The sequence below is a fragment of the Gossypium raimondii genome, chromosome 11 (genome assembly GCF_025698545.1).
Source record: "Gossypium raimondii isolate GPD5lz chromosome 11, ASM2569854v1, whole genome shotgun sequence".
NCBI classification, from domain to species: domain Eukaryota; kingdom Viridiplantae; phylum Streptophyta; class Magnoliopsida; order Malvales; family Malvaceae; genus Gossypium; species Gossypium raimondii.
In genome coordinates this window covers 39,637,481-39,654,019 of record NC_068575.1, presented here as the reverse complement: position 1 = coordinate 39,654,019, position 16,539 = coordinate 39,637,481, and the positions used below count along the sequence as shown (strand labels likewise).

At 31.9% G+C, this 16,539-nt stretch overlaps 1 protein-coding gene across 1 annotated transcript; it reads right to left on the bottom strand.

The window, feature by feature from the left end:
- Positions 1-1,547: 1,547 nt before the first annotated feature.
- LOC105803937 (uncharacterized acetyltransferase At3g50280) lies at positions 1,548-3,521 on the bottom strand. The gene is made up of 2 exons (XM_012636387.2): positions 3,451-3,521; positions 1,548-3,250 (listed from the first exon to the last, which is right to left on the bottom strand). Exon 2 carries the CDS (start codon positions 3,134-3,136, stop codon positions 1,805-1,807), a length of 1,332 nt encoding a protein of 443 aa, XP_012491841.1. The 5' UTR covers positions 3,137-3,250; positions 3,451-3,521; the 3' UTR covers positions 1,548-1,804.
- Positions 3,522-16,539: the final 13,018 nt, after the last annotated feature.

The window sequence follows — 16,539 nt, the reverse complement described above, 5'->3', positions numbered from 1 at the left end:
TCACTGAGATTCATCAAAACACGTGGAAAGTTTGTGATGGAGCAGAGGAAAGCATTCACTATTGTAGTTTTCCTCAAGAAGAATGAAAGGTATTCTTTATCTTTTTTGTAATTATTCTAATACTTTTCAGTATATATACCTTATCAGTGGCTTATTGATCAATGTTATTTGTTCCAAAAGTTTTCTGGTTGGAGTTATCTGGACATTTTATTATCCTAATTATAACTTGCTCGGAATTTGCTCAAAGCCTACAAGTTTATCTTCGGTCAAGAGACTACTATTGTTTGAAGTTGGAGTTTGAACATGGAAATGAGCAGGTTGTTTTGGTTATGAAGAAGTGGCTGCATAATTGGAGAAATTTAGATGGATTAAAATATGTTAACCAGTGAGGTGAATAGAGGAAGAAGATGAAGGTAGAGTGAAGGGAAGGAGTCTGAAGTTTGGGAGGAAATTATGCTTTTCTGGAGAGAATTCAGAGATTCTGTGAAGGGAGGGTGAGTGAAGAGAGCAACCTACGTGAGTTGTTTGCGTGATCTTTTTATGGTGGGGGACAAATTTAGCTATGTGTTTTAAGATTGATGATGTGAAAGTCTAAAGTTCACCAGGCTGTGGATCGCGAAAATTGCAGGGTCCTTGAACTAGCTGTGGGTTCGCGATATCATTGGTTTCATTGGAAAATACGTGTCAAGTTTTCTATGAGTACATAAGGTATAACAAGATATTATTTTATTGTTTGGTTTTGTGGAATTGCAGGTAAAGTTGAATGCATTGAAAATCAGGGTGCAATGGAAGTGACTCAAGGAGAACATGTCTTCTTGACGATGGGTGACTACTATTTGGCGGACAAGAAGGGATGTTTAGAATTACATTTTTTCTACATTCATATACGTGTATATATTACAAGTACATGTTGAACTGAGCAGACCAGAGCAGCAAAGCAAGGGAAAGGAAGGCAACAACTACTCCGTATTTATACAATTGCTATATGCAATGCTACGCTGCATTTATAGTGTAAAGTTATGAATGCATATGTAAATATATATAATAGGAGGTTTATAATCCTTATTTTTCTAAATTTATGTATGTGTGCATATATTATAAGTATTTTGGGCTAAGCTAACTTCTTAGTTTATATATATATATATATATATATATATATATATATATTGTATTTTTGCAAAATAGAGTATGAAAGAATTAGACTTTTAATACATTGGATACCACAAAAGAAAATTAAAATAAAAATTAAATTAAAATGATGATCATAATTATATTAAAAAATAAAAATATTTTTATATATTTGGGTTGCGGTCTTAATCATTCTATTTTTATTTTATTGGGATCCATGTTATAGTTCGGTTTAATTAGGCTCACGTTCCATTCCATTGAACCAAACAATTAAATTAAGAATGTTATTAAATTATATATTATTTTATCAAATTGTATTTAATAATAAATATATTAAAATATGATTAAATTATTTATTATTATTTTTATTAATCTTATTAAAATTGAAAAACAATAACAATAATCAGCTACATAAAATTTTTTTGTTAAGGGTACTTTGCTTATTTAAGCATTTTTCCTTATACTATTACGGCATGTATTCCATTCAACTAAACACAATAACACTATTACAACTCCATTATATCCTATTGAACCAAACAAACAATTAAATTATTAATTATCTATTACGGCCATATTCCATTCACTTCAACCGACCATAATGTTAAATTCATGTCCCACCCAATTTCACTGGAATCGAATAAAGAACAATATTCAACCAACTGCCATCAATTTAGTCTTACAAAGTTACGGCATCCATGATCTCTTCATCAATTGCCAAAGCCTCCATCGTCTCCGGAAAAAGGCACACTTCAATGTCAATACTTCCTTCTTCTGCTCCACAAAACAGTGTAGTCTTTCCCTCAAATTTGTTTCCTGACCCGGATCTTACTGCAATCGGCTTTCCCCATCCAAAATCATTACCATACATATTGAATCGAGGGGAACTGCTTGTGGTCAGACCATTGCTTTTGAAAGTGATCATAGTTACAAATTTTGGGCTTGCTGTCCAAGACTCGAAGAACATTTTGGAACTTTCTTCGGTCACTGTAGCGATTTTTCTGTTCATTGTCCAGGCCGCATTTCCGGTTCCTTGTTCTAATAGTTCCTTTGCTTTCATAGTTACAAGCACGCCCAATATTGCATTGCCGAAATAATTATCAGGCAGTTCCGGCAATCTTGGTCTAACACCGACTACAACACGGTAAGTGGTCTCTTCATTAGGATCAAATCTTTTATTGCGGATAACTGATCGCCAAATATGAGACAACAGAGCTTGCAGAGAAGAGATGTTGGTGCCCATCTCAGTGTTAGCTTTTGCCTTGAGTTTTGCAATGTTCTCTTTCGAGAAATGGAAAACTCGTTCCTTTAAACCAGGTAGAATGGACTCCAACTCTTCGTTGCTTTGTTTAAGTTTGACTGCAGATCGAGGAATGCGAATGGGGATATCTGTATCATCAGGAAACCAGCGTTGAAAAACAGGGGGCTTGGATAAGTGAATCGAACCCTTGGAAATTTCTGACCATGAATTCAAGAAATGCCAGAATGATGTCCCATCCACCACAACATGATTGATGGTGCAACCAATGAATATACCATCTGCAAGATCTGTTACTTGTATTCCAAGTACCGGGTTCCTAGTACCCTCAAAGTTTGCGAGCCCGTTCAGTGGGAAAAAGGAGTGAATGATAGTAGGAACATAAACAGGTTTAATGATGTCAGAAATGGTGACTCCATCAGCTACTGCATGCGTAAACGAAGCTCCAGCGTTGTTGCAGTCAATAAAAAAGGAAATGGTGTCATCTTCATGTTGGGTGGTTGCCAGTCGACCTGCAAGGGGTGGAAAGTAGCGTAGAGTGTGCGAGAGAGAGGTTTTCAAGTGATGGATGAGGGTGTTTTCAGTGTCATTCTCCTGCAGAGGTGCTTTAGGCTTGGGAAAAAGAAGTCCCTTTTGAATATGCCCGATCTGAAGGAACCTAAGATCCCATGGAGTTAGCTCAATCCTCTCACTCGATGCACTGTGATTTGCTGCCTGGACTATACTGCTGGATATGAATCGCACGTCGGCCATGCTTTTAGCAGTAAAAATCTTCACTCAAAGCTTAGTAATGTTCAATAGTTGACCGTGCTAGCTACCCGAAGCAGCTGTTGCTGAATCACTTGTCCAAGCTTGATCGATTCGTAACTGTCAAGTACAAATAAGCTAATCCTTTATATCATCAAAGCTTAATATTTATCAATTTCAAGTATAATTCATCAATTTCTTATTAATGATAACTTGCTAAAAATTCAATAACCAAATAAATTAATATATGAACTAATTAAATCATGTTCCCATAATTATAAATCTATAAAAATTAAAGAAAAATGACTTAAATGACTTACATAAATTGATAGCCGAAAATTTGAATGTTTTTTTCTTCTTTTCTACTTCAACAGAGGACGGCAATAGAAACAGAGAGATGATAAAATGTTTCCATCTTCCACTATTTTAACTTTTATACTTCAATTATAAATTAATAGGTAAACTACACGTCACTTTTGTTTACCTTAGGTTACATTTCAGTCACTTATGTTTGAAATGTTACATTTTAGTCACTTACGTTATCGTGTTGTAACATTTTAGTCACTGAGCTATTAATTGTCGTTAATGGTGTAATGGTAAGCTGACGTGGCACGTTAAATCATCATTTCAAACAAAAATTTTAGGTTAAATTATACAATTGGTCCCCATAATTTTTCGTTTTGAGCAATTTAATTTTTTTTATGTTCTTTTAACTTTCTTTCTTTCTTTTTCTTTTTTTTCCATTCTCTTCTACTTCTCCCTCTATTTTTCTACCTTCTTTATTTCTTTTAACATACCAAGAAGTCGAATTGGTAGTGAAAAAAGAAGCATGGTATGGGTTTATGGGTTTTGGTTATAGGCAAATGATGACAGTCGACTTCCTACTTCTTTTTTCATTGTCAATTCGACTTCCTAATATGTTAAAAGAAATGGGAAAGGTATGAAAACAGAGGGAGAAACAAAGAGAATGAAAAAAGAGAGGAAAGTTTAAAGAACATAAAAGAAAAAATTAAATTACTTAAAACGAAAAAATATGGGGATCAATTGTATAATTTAACCTAAAATTTTGTTTGAAATGATGATTTAACGTGACACATCACTTACTGTTACACCATTAACGATTTATTAATAGCTCAAGACTAAAATGTTACAACATGATAACGTAAATGACTAAAACGTAACATTTCAAACATAAGTGACTAAAGCGTAACCTAAGGTAAACAAAAGTGACCATGGGTGTAGTTTACCTTAAATTAATTAATCTTAATTAAACATTAATTTATATATTTTGATCATAAACTTAACTGAATAGAAATCATCATCCACCGAAAGATGCTAACTAATGGTTAAATAATCATTTCAGACCTTTAGATAATTGTTATTTAAGTCCATAAACTTTTTCTTAATTAAAGTTTAATAGTAATTAGATTTTTATAATTTAGTCTCTAAAATTTAATCAACTACTTTTTGACTAAATTACTTAATCACTTTTATTATAATTTCATATTAACCCCATAAATATTCTTTTTATATTTACAGACTATTTACAAAATAGAATTCTAAAATAATATTTTTTTTACATTATTAAAATTTGAGTCGTTACAACGAGAGTTTGAATTCGCAGACAAAATTCTTCGACTTTAGAATTATTTTATTATTATTTCTATTAAGAATAAAATTATCTTAAAGATAGCAAGTACAGGCATATAAGCTTGCTCTGAGCACATAGGCGCACAACCACCAACTTTTGTCCCCTTTTTTTATTTTTGTTCAATAAAGTTTTTTTGCCTTTAAATTTCTTTCTTTTTAACTAATTTTTCTTGTTCTTAATTTATTTTATGAGTACTTAGTTTTACCTAGTTTTAGGTTGATTTTTGATTCGGAGTTTAAAGTGTGAGATTCGAAATCGTATTCAAAATCTTTTATTTCGGTATTCATTATTTCTCTAATTTAGGAGATAAGTTCACTTATCTTACAAATTCGTAATAGCATCAAGTCAAATAAGGTATGTTGATTTAGTGTTATGCGATGTACAATTAGAAGAACTGATACTATTCATAATTGCCGTAATCGATCTACCAAAGAACAAATTGACGTAACCAATTGAGTGAGTGATTGGATTCGTCGAGGGAAATAACGATCGAGTTTAAAAGAATTGCACAGTTGAGGCTGTTGATTTGAGTTGGGCCCTTATAGTTCACAAGGCTACTGAAGAGCTAAATTGTGGATGTGTATTTCAAAGTTGTTCATTTGGTAAGGGTTAGTTGTCGGGTGTTCTCGCAGTTAATTTACACTTGAAAAGGTTGGTGGCCTAAGGCGTTCTCGATCACTATAATCGACTTACTAATTGGAGGAGAAGATTTGTTGTCAAGGATCAATTCAAAATCGGAACCTAAATCGTGCCTGAAGATAGAGCATCGTCCATTCAATTTATTCAATCTTTATTTCGTTTTGCTATTTTACTGCAATTTTGTTCTCTTAGTTATTTTGTTATTTTATTTTTATTCATATTTAATTTCTTTTCTTATTCCGTACAGGTTTACACACATTGTGGGCATGATAGCGGCCTACCACGCATCCTAATATAAAGGAAGTATAATTTTAGATATCTCAATTCTTGTGGAATCGATCCTACTCTTTATACTATTATTTATATTTTATTTAGGCGTAAAAATTTTATTTTTGGTGAATTCAACACTCATCATCTGTGCAAAGAAAGAATAGATAGGCGAAAGTGAATCACCTTGTTATTAGCTAGGATGGGGAAGAACTGAGCCTAACTCCTCCCCATTCAAAGCAATGGTATATTTTACCAAAGTCACACACAGCATCATCCGTTTAATCCAGCGAGGATCAAAGCGAATTTGGCTAGCATAAAACTTAGATAGCCCCAGCCAATCCAATTGTACACTTTGCTGATGTCAACTTCCAAAGCAATCTCACCAACTTTACCTCTCCCTTTGTTCTTCATGTGGTGAATTACTTCAAAATATTGTCAGTGATCAAACTACCAGGAATAAAAGCCGACTGCATCGTGGAGACTATCCTTGGTAAATTTTGTTTGAGCCGGATGGCCAAGACTTTGGCGGTCAGCTTATACAACATATTACACAACACTATGTGGCTCAAGTTCTTCATTCAAGTGTGTCGTTCTTTCTTTGGCACGAGCACAATGATTATGTCGTTAAAAGACTCGGGAAATTCATTAAAATTTAATCAAGCACAACATTACTCTAAACCTCATTCGTTAAAAGAAAAACCATTTTTATTGTTAAATGACTTATTAAATTGTTATATTTTATATTAACTATTAATGATATATTGTCCATTAATAATATTTAGAGAGTTTTCAAATTGAAATTGTTTTCTTCACAAAATTTATTATTTAAAGGGAAAAAATTGAAGGAACGAATGAATGAAGATAGCAAAGAGGAGCAGGCAGCCTCAAATGTTGGAACTTCTCTTCCAAAATAAAAGTGCATCCTAGACGTGTTCTTCAAGTGCTTTGCAAATGCAATCAATTACATAAATTTTTTTTTTTCGTTTAAAAAAGTAAAAAAGGAAAAAAAAAAGTTAAAAAGCAAAAAAAATTTTATAAAAGTAATTAAAAAAATTAAATCATTTATCAAAAAGTGCACTCAATTGAGTTAAATAAATCTTAATTTGTACTCAATTAAGTCACTTAAATTTATTTTTCCGTTGAAGCCTCTAACGACAATTAAGTGCTAACGTGGGTGATGTGGAAGAATGATGACATAATAGTTGACATGACAAATTGACGTGGAAGGTTTAATTATTATTTTTTATTTTATGAAAGCTTAATTGATTATATAAATAAAAATTATTAAAATTCTAAAAGAAATCTAATTTTTAAATGTAAATTATAAAATTCTTAAAAAATCTTGAAATTTATAAATAATTATTGAAAGTATTAAAAATATAGAAAAATTTAAATGTTATAATTTTTTAGAAAATATATAAAATATATAAAATTTATTCAAATTATTCAAATATTATAAAAATATAAAAAATAAAGAAAATTTATAAAAACTAAGAATTACTAGACATTTTTTGTTTACTTTCATACACGATCCTAAATCATACATCAACCCCATCCTTATTAACTTCCCTCGCATCATCTACTCTCAACTAAAACATTACTTATCACTACTAAGTGGTTGAGTATAATGGTAAGGCACATTGCACTCTCAAGTGGAGGAAGCAAGTGCAAACCTTGAAGACAATATTGTTGGGAGGGGTAGTACTATAAAATGGATATGAAAAATACAAAAAAAAAACATTGATTATCACTAAAGGTGTACATGGGTCGGGACGAGCTTAAGCCCGATTTCAAAAAATTTACTAAGCTCAAGCCCAATTAGACCTAGCTTGCCAAAATGATTAATTTCATTGTTTTAAAATAATAAAAATGTTTTTATTTCAATTTAATTATAAAATATACAAAATATTAATATAATTGTTTTATTTTTTGAATAGTAAATTGGATCAATCCATAAACACCTCTCTCCATCACTTATCATATTATCACTCAAAGCCCTTATTCGACACATTTACACAAATTCAATCATCCCAGTTGAATCTCTCCATTTCCTTATTAACAAAACGAGAGACTCCAAACCACCAAAATAACAATTTTTTTTTATAAATTTTCAATATTTTCAATAACTTTTTATTTTATAAACTTCTAATAATTTTTAATAATTTTTGTATTCTTAATAATATTCTCTAACTTATTTGTAGTTTCTTTTGGTAATTTTAATACTTTCTAAAATTTCATACTATGTTTATAATAATTTATAATATTTAAAGATGGTTCAATAATTTATAATTATTTTATAAACTTCATAGTTTTTTTTTTTTAAAGTTTCTAATAAATTTTATGATTTTTATATTTTATAGTTAAAATATTAGGTTTATTTAGAATTTTAATAAACTATTTTACTTAAATAATCAATTAAGCCCTCATAAAGTAATAAAAATCTATTAGAAAAATCAATTACCCCCTTCACATAATCAATTTTCACGTCAGCTTGTCATGTTAACTGACACGTCAACATTTTTTCCACGTCACCTATCACGCCAATAGTTAATGGCCATAAATGGCTTCAACGAGAAAAAAATTTCAAAGGGCTTAATTGGGTACAGACCATGATTCAAAGGGTTTAATTAATTTTCTAATTATTTTCAGAGGGCCTATTTGATATTTTAGCCAAAGCCAAAATATTTTTATTGAGGGGGACAACTCTTTTGGAAGAAGTTTTCGAAGTGTTATTCGCCAGGTAACCGGCCCGGTCTCTCAACAACTGAAGTTATTGTCCCCAGGAGGGTTTGCCTCTCATGCTCTGGTGAGAGCCAGCATGACGTGAGCAGCTAGCTTAACTAATGGTACCATCTTTCCTAACAAGTGACTTATATGCTATAGGTTAGAGGTTCAAACCCCATCGAGGGTGAGACGCTCATCTTGCCTTGGTGGGTGGTCGTACGCCCACGTAAAGTTGAGGCGCTCCCAACTTTGTGAACTAAGCCCTTAGGGCAGCCGCTCATAGCACACTGGCTCTCGACAGAGCACAAGAGACAAAACCCTCCTTGAAGGACAATCCCTTTAATTGTTAAAGGATCGAGTCAGGTATTTAGTGAACTACACTTTAGAAACTTCTCTTGAAGAAGCCGATCCCCTCAACTATTTTAAATGTATAAAAATATTATTTAATCACTCTGGCAAAGCCAAAGGTCCCTAAAAAATTTCCTAAGAAAAATCACTAGTATATATATATTTATGTAAGATTTAATATATTAATAATAATTTATTTTATATAAGTTTTAACAGAATGTATTATAATTTTTAAATTATTTTTTTACTATATAAATCAAAACTCGATCATTAAGTATAGATTTGTCGATGGGCAGGGCTAGGCTAAGGCCTGGTTTCAAAAAAAAAATCATGCTTGGAATGTTCTCAAGCCGACCCGACATGCCCAAAAACTCATTTTACTATTTAAAAATTAATAAAATACTAAAAATTTATATTTTAATTAATATTTTATCATTAAAATTTAATATAAAAATAATTAAAGCCACCATGGTACAAAAATCCTTATACACTAGACTTATCAAGCCAGATAAACCACCCAACCGTTTATTTTAGGTATAAAGGTTAAAGAAAATAATGCACGTGGGGAATAAATAAAAATATCCTCAAATTCATTAATTGTTGAAGTCCCCATCCCACTTCCCGAATCTGTAATCTATCAATAAATAAAAATAAAAAAGACAGAATGAGCATCGTTTCGGTTTTAAGATGTTGACACCTTTTTTTTTTTACGTTAAATAAATAGAAAAGAGAAAGAGAAGGGAAAATAAAGACAAAAATATCTATTCAGCTGCTGTTGCCGCTGAGCAGCACAGGACCAAACGGAATCTATGGCCACAAATTTGTTAATCTGTTTTCTTTTTAACTTTTACATGTGCTAATATCAGGAGAGGACGAGAGGCACACCACATCTCAATTTACCGTGAATCGGTTTAGGTTCCAATTCAATTTTATTTAAAGTATGTTAATATAAGTATTCAACAAAAAGGACATAAAGAGAAGAAGACGGACTTATCTAAATAAGTGAAGAGTCAGGAGTGAAGTAAAAGAAGGCGTGAAGGCAAAATAGACAAGGTGCAGACGATAACGCTTAAGGTTGCTGGTGGAAAAAAAAGGCCCATTCTTCATCATTCTTTTGAGTATTAATAGAACAAGATTCTTAGCCCTGTGAATGTGATGTCACCGATTGTCAATAATTGCATATATCTTGCTTGGAGGAAGATAGTTGAAGGAGTTGGCTCCGGTATGTGCAAATTGCTCTGGGGATAGATTTTTACTCGATCTGTTTCTTTCTATACATTAATTAAACATTTGTTTTATATATTTTATATTTTTCAATGTTGTTAATGTGTCATACGATTAATTATTTATTTAATTTTAAAAAGTTAAAGTATACTATAAGTCTTTATATTTTTCGTAAATTTATATTTTATAATTTAGTCTTTATACTTTTTATTTTTAAGAATTTAATCATTCTATTTTTCATATTTTAAAATTCAAGTTTAATTATTAAAATTATTTTGTTAAATTCAGATTTATTACATGTCAAATTTTTAGTTCCATTACTATTAAGTGAGTATTTTTATTTCAAAATAATATACTAATAAATTTAACAATATTAACAATTGAACCTGAATTTTAAAATATGAAAAATAAGACTATATTTCAAAAATAATTTAGCCAAAGATTATTAAAAATAAATATATAAAAATTAAATTCTAAATTTACGAAGAGTACAAAAATGAATTATCAAAGTCAAGCTTTTCTTTCTCAAATAGCAGAAAAAGAAATGAAAAAAAGAAGGAAAAAAAAAAGGGAGGGACTGGAAGTAAAAAAAGACAACAAAAGAAATACGTTTTCCATAAAAATTGAATCGGTTTTAATCATGTGGGCACAAAAATCTGACCCATGATGTTCCATTGTATTAATGAAGAAAAGTACAATTCGAGAATAACAAAACAATCTGAAATACGAAGTTATTTTAACATAATACAAATTACAAAATGTTATAAAACATATTCATGTAATAATTAACTAGTTCATGTATAAACTCTTTAGCTAACCAATTTTTCAAATTGTCACTACACCAAAACATGCTTTTAGCGGCATCTTTTGTGGCGTTTGAACAACAAACGCCGCTAAAAATCGAGCATTAGCTGCGCTTAGCATAAAACGCCGCTAAAGATCTAGCATTAGCGGCGCTCTTTGTAAAACGCCGCAAAAAGTTGAACCTGTAGTGGCGTTTTTTAAAAAAAGCCGTAAAAGAACATCATTAGTGGTGTTTTTAAACAAAAACGCCATAAAAATGCTGACAAAACGCATCGTTTAATCTTCAGGAATAGCGGCTGTAGCGGCCACTATAAAAACGCCATTATATAGCACAATTAGCGGCGTTTATTTGTAAGCGCCGCAGAAAATGTTAAACAAAACGCAGCGTACGATCTTGAGGTATACTAGAATTAGTGGCGATTATGCAACAATGCCGCTAAAGTACAGTATTAGCAGCGCATTATAAAAAGCGCTGCAAAATATCTTAACCAAAACGCAGCGTTTGGTCTTGAGGTATATTAGAATTAGTGGCGCTTATGAAACAACGCCGCTAAAGCACAGCATTAGCGGCGCCTTATAAAAAGCGCTGCAAAATATCTAAACCAAAACGCAGCGTTTGGTCTTGAGGTATATTAGAATTAGTGGCGCTTATGAAAAAACACCGCTAAAGCACAGAATTAGTGGCGCATTATAAAAAGCGCTGCAAAATATCTTAAGCAAAACGCAACGTTTGGTCTTGAGGTATATTAGAATTAGTGGCGATTATGAAAAAACGTCACTAAAGCACAGCATTAGCGGCGCCTTATAAAAAACGCCGCAAAATATCTTAACCAAAACGCAGCGTTTGGTCTTGAGGTATAGAGCCAATAGCGGCGGTTGTATAAAACGCCACCCGCAATTAGCGAGGCTTAACTAAAAAACGCCGGAAAATTTTAAACTGAAACGCAACGTTTCGTCTTGAAATATAGCGCCGTTAGTGGCGTTTACTAGAAAACGCCGCTATATATCAACTTTTAGTAGAAGCGCCGCAAAAGTTTTGACCAAAACGCATCGTTCCGGCTTAACCTATAGATGCATTAGCGGCGCTTATTTGAAAACGCCGCTATAGAGAAACTTTTAGTGGCGCTTTAGGGAAAGCGCCGCAAAATTGTTAACCAAAACCGAGCCGTTTTTAGTACTTCAGCAATAAAATTAAATTATTTTTCCATTTTAGGATTTAGAATTTAAGAATTAATGTTAATGGTATAGAGTTTTAGGGTTTATGGTATACTATTTTTTATTTTGGGCTAGGGATTGAAGGTTTGATGTTCAAGGTTTAAAGATACTATTTGAAAACTAATTAAAGAATAACATTTGAATTTTACTGGGATGCATGCCACTTTGTAGCACACCTATATTATTTAATATAATTAAGAATATAAAATATATGTTTTGTACTAAACTAACATTGGCCACCCGAATTCCCAAAGATATGGTTTAGGATTATGGTTTATGATTTACGGTTTAGACTTTAGGGTTAGGCTAGTTTTAAGGTTTAGAGTTTATGATTTGGTTGTTGTTGTTTATGGTTTACGGGTTTAATGTTTATGGTTTAGGGTTTAAGATTTACAGTTAATGTTTACGATATAGTGTGGATTGGATTTTGGGGTTTGGTGGTTTAGTATTTTCTAGTTAATTGACGGGTTTAGGGTTTAAGGTTTATGATTTAGGGTTTAGGGTTTAAGATTTAGGGTTTATAGTTTAGGGTTTAAGATTTACGGTTAAGGCTTATAGTATAGTGGGGATTGGATTTTGGGGTTTGATGGTTTGGTATTTTATATGGCTGACGATTTTAGGGTTTCCACTTTGGGGTTTAGGGCTTTGTGTTTAATCTTGGATATTTTAGAATATAAATGTGAATAATATAAATATAAATTAATATTTAAAAAAATATATCAAAATGGATTAAATCCCAAAAGCACACATGAACAATGTTTTATTGTTCAATTGTATACATTAACTTTTAATTAGTTTGATCCAGATATTGTAAAATAGTAACATAAATATTGATATAATTAAAATAATTTTTTATTTATATTGCATACATAAATATTTAAATTTATTCAATATAAAAATATATTGATGTATTTATTTTTTAAAATGTGTAATTATTTTTTAAAAATGCATTACTCTCCTTTTTTATTAGTTAATATTTTCTCTCTAATTTAAAAGAAATTATAAACATTAGCGGCGTTTTATTATAACAACGTCACAAATTTTATTGAAATGTTAGCAAAACATGATCGTTTTGTTCATTGCTTTTGGTGGCGTTTTTTTGTAAACGCCGCAAAAGTGTATTATGAGTTAAGAAACTGCGTCGTTTGGCATTGTCTATAGTGGCGCTTTCCTTAAAGCGCCGCAAATATGTTTTAAGTTTTACATAAACGGTGCCGTTTTTTGTATATAAGTTGTGGCATTTTTTAAAAACGCCACTAAAGGTAGGCATTAACGGCGCTATGGTAGAAGCGCCGCAAAGTTTCTTTCTGGTATAAACAAAACGGTTTCGTTTTATCTTATCTATTAACGGCATTAGTGGCGCTAGGGTAAAAATGCCGCAAGTTTGCATTCTGGTAAGACGCTATCGTTTTTTAATTCCTATATTTCATCCTAACCCTTAGCCAAAAAAGCTCATTTTTCCCCTCAAAATTTTCCCCAAAATTCCCCTCTAATTTTTCCCTAAAATTCCCCCAAATCTAGAACCCTAGTCTGCTGCACTCCAACCTTCCTCTGCTACATTGTCGTAGACCGAACCTTCTGTTGTCGCTCGTCGACCGTCAGAGTCCTCTACTGTCGCACTCCTCTGCCATCGCTAGGGTAAATCGGTAAGGTTTTCCTCTTTCTCTCCTGCACATAAATTGTTTTGCACCTGGTTCTGCCTGTCTTACAACCGCACATACATTGTTTTACACCTTCATTGATAACTCAATGCGCAAATTGTTTATGCCACAGGTATATTACGTTGGTATTATTTTTTTCCAAACAATTTATATAGTCATGTTATGTCTTTCATATCATTATATTATTTCTACAATCCTAGAGCTATCTAAACACACATAGAAGAACCAATGAAAAGTTACCTTGGGTGTTCTATGATTTGAGAGGGTAAAACCAGGGAATATAAAAGTGTAGGGTTTTGTTTGAGAGAATATCCTTCCCCAGACACCTCACTCAACACAGTGTGGCCAAATGATTTTGAGGCCATTGTTGTGTTCGGGCCGGGCCCAGAAAAAAATTTCAGCCCGGGTCCTAGGCCCGGGCCCGGCTCGAAATATGGGCCTAGAATTTTGCCCAGGCCCGGCCCGGGAAAAAATTCATAAGCCCAGGCCTGGCCCGGCCCCGCCCGTTTTTTAAATAAATACCAAAAATTTATTTTAAAAATTAAAACAAAAATTAAAAAAAGTATTTTAAAAATATTTTAAAATTAAAAAAATTAAAAAAGTATTTTAAAAAAATTTTAAAATTTAAAAAATTTAAAAAAAGTATTTTAAAAGTATTTTAAAAATAAAAAAATAAAAAAATTTATTATATTCGGGCCGGGCCGGGCTCGGGCCAAAAAGTGGTGCCGAGGCCTGCCCTTTTTAATCGGGCCTCGTTTTTTTGCCCAAGCCCATATTTGAGAGTCTTTGTCGGGCCGGGCAGGCCTTGACCCATGAGCACCTCTACTCTATAGGTTATAAAATAATTAAATTGTAATAACATTTCTCGTTGCAAAATTTTGTTCATAATTTGTTTATATCATGTTTGTAATTTAAAGTAGTTTGTAACTGTTCATAATTCTTGTTTGCGTTGTTGTGCTTAGCTTGCTGGGTAGGAAGGAGAAAGATATTCTTTGGTGTGGAAGGTAAATTTTTTGTCGCTAGCTTGCTGCGTCTTTCGCTGCAGAACTTGGCTATTCTTTGGCGTGGAAGGTAAATTTTTATTCTTCTGTTGTAATGTATCAGCCTTAGTTTGATTGAATGAACGAAATTTTCTGAAGGTAAATTTTCTGTTGCAAACAAAAGGTTTTGTAGTTAATCATCTTGCTCTTCGAGGTACTGATATAGATGTTGCATTTAGGCGCTTTTGACATGTATTATGCAAATCCCCAAATGGTTTTAAGCAAGTGGACTTTGATTATTTACTAATAGTTCTTTTAGCCAATGCAAATTTTATTATTTAATACTAGTTCTTTTTTAAAATGGATTTATAACATATGAATATTAATATAAAATTAAGTTAATATTTTTGAAACATAATGTCTTATTGCTCAAGAAATCCTATTTTTGAAAGGCCTAAATTTTTATGCATAATGAAAATGGTTGCTATAGAATCTATTTTTCTAAAAATTATGAGAAAACTTTTAAAAATCACGCAGTCATTCGTGAAAAAAAGCAATCAATTTGGGACATAAATTGATAACTTAAATAAGTATTACTATATTTTAATACATAAATTGATAATTTATATATTTTTCAAAACTTATCAATCATATCATAAGTTACATAACTCACATTTATCAATCATATCATAACTTATATATAAATTTACATAATACATAACTTACATAATAACTTACATAATAACATAATAACTTACATAATATATAGCCTACATAAATTGCATAACTCACATAATACACAACTTACATAACTTAAATAACTTATATAATACATAACTTACATTAATATTATACATAACACATAACTTAATTAATTAATATTATACATAACTTACATAACTTACAACTTACATAACTTAATTACATTATACACAACTTACATAACATACACAATACATAACTTACATAATATATTACTTACATAACTTACATAATTTACGTAATACATAAATATATATCATATCATAACTTACATAACTCATATATACTTATAACTGAACAACTTACCCTTGTAATTTCTGGTGAAAATCAGACTTCAAGAATTAAGAAATGGACTGATCTTGGATGAATTTGTCAAGGGTAAGAAACGATTATCGAAATGGAGTACAGATGTTTCTAAATTTTGCAGTTCAATATGCAAGCCAAGAGAACATGATTCTTTGCCCCTGTAAGAATTGTGTCAACATTAACTGGCATTATCGTGAGGTTGTATACAAGCATCTAATTGTTGATGGGTTTGTTCGGGGTTATAAACAATGGTTATTTCATGGAGAATGCCCTTCTAGTACTTCCTCTTCAAGGATGGATGTATCTTATCCTGATACTGCTTACCATCAGTCTGATAGAGGGGATGACATGGAAGGTATGTTGCGGGATGCATTTAATATGCACAATCATGGTGTCCAGTCGTTCCCAGTGGACTTTGTGGCATCTGATGACTGTAATATTGGTGGAAATGCTTTTACTGAACCGAGAAGTAGTGTACCTTATGAAGAGACGAATGGAGAAGCAGCGAAGTTCTACGCGCTACTTAATGACATGAACGAAGAACTGTATGAGGGATCAAAATTTTCAAAAATGTCCTTCTGTGTTCGTCTTTTTCAATTAAAATGTTTGGGAGGGTGGACCGGAAACTCGTTGACAATGCCGTTAGAGTTTTTGAGAGAAATGTTTTCGTTTGCAAAAATCCCTCAGTCATGCAAAGATATGAAGAAAATGATAAAATATTTAGGCCTTGGGTACAACAAAATCCATAGTTGCCCAAATGACTGCATGTTGTATTGGGGCGATCGGAGAAACCAACAGTGCTGTCATGTATGCGGCCACTATCAT

What these genes read in the sequence shown, in the direction of transcription:
- LOC105803937 (XM_012636387.2), bottom strand. Translation starts at nt 3,136, where the DNA reads ATGGCCGACGTGCGATTCATATCCAGCAGTATAGTCCAGGCAGCAAAT.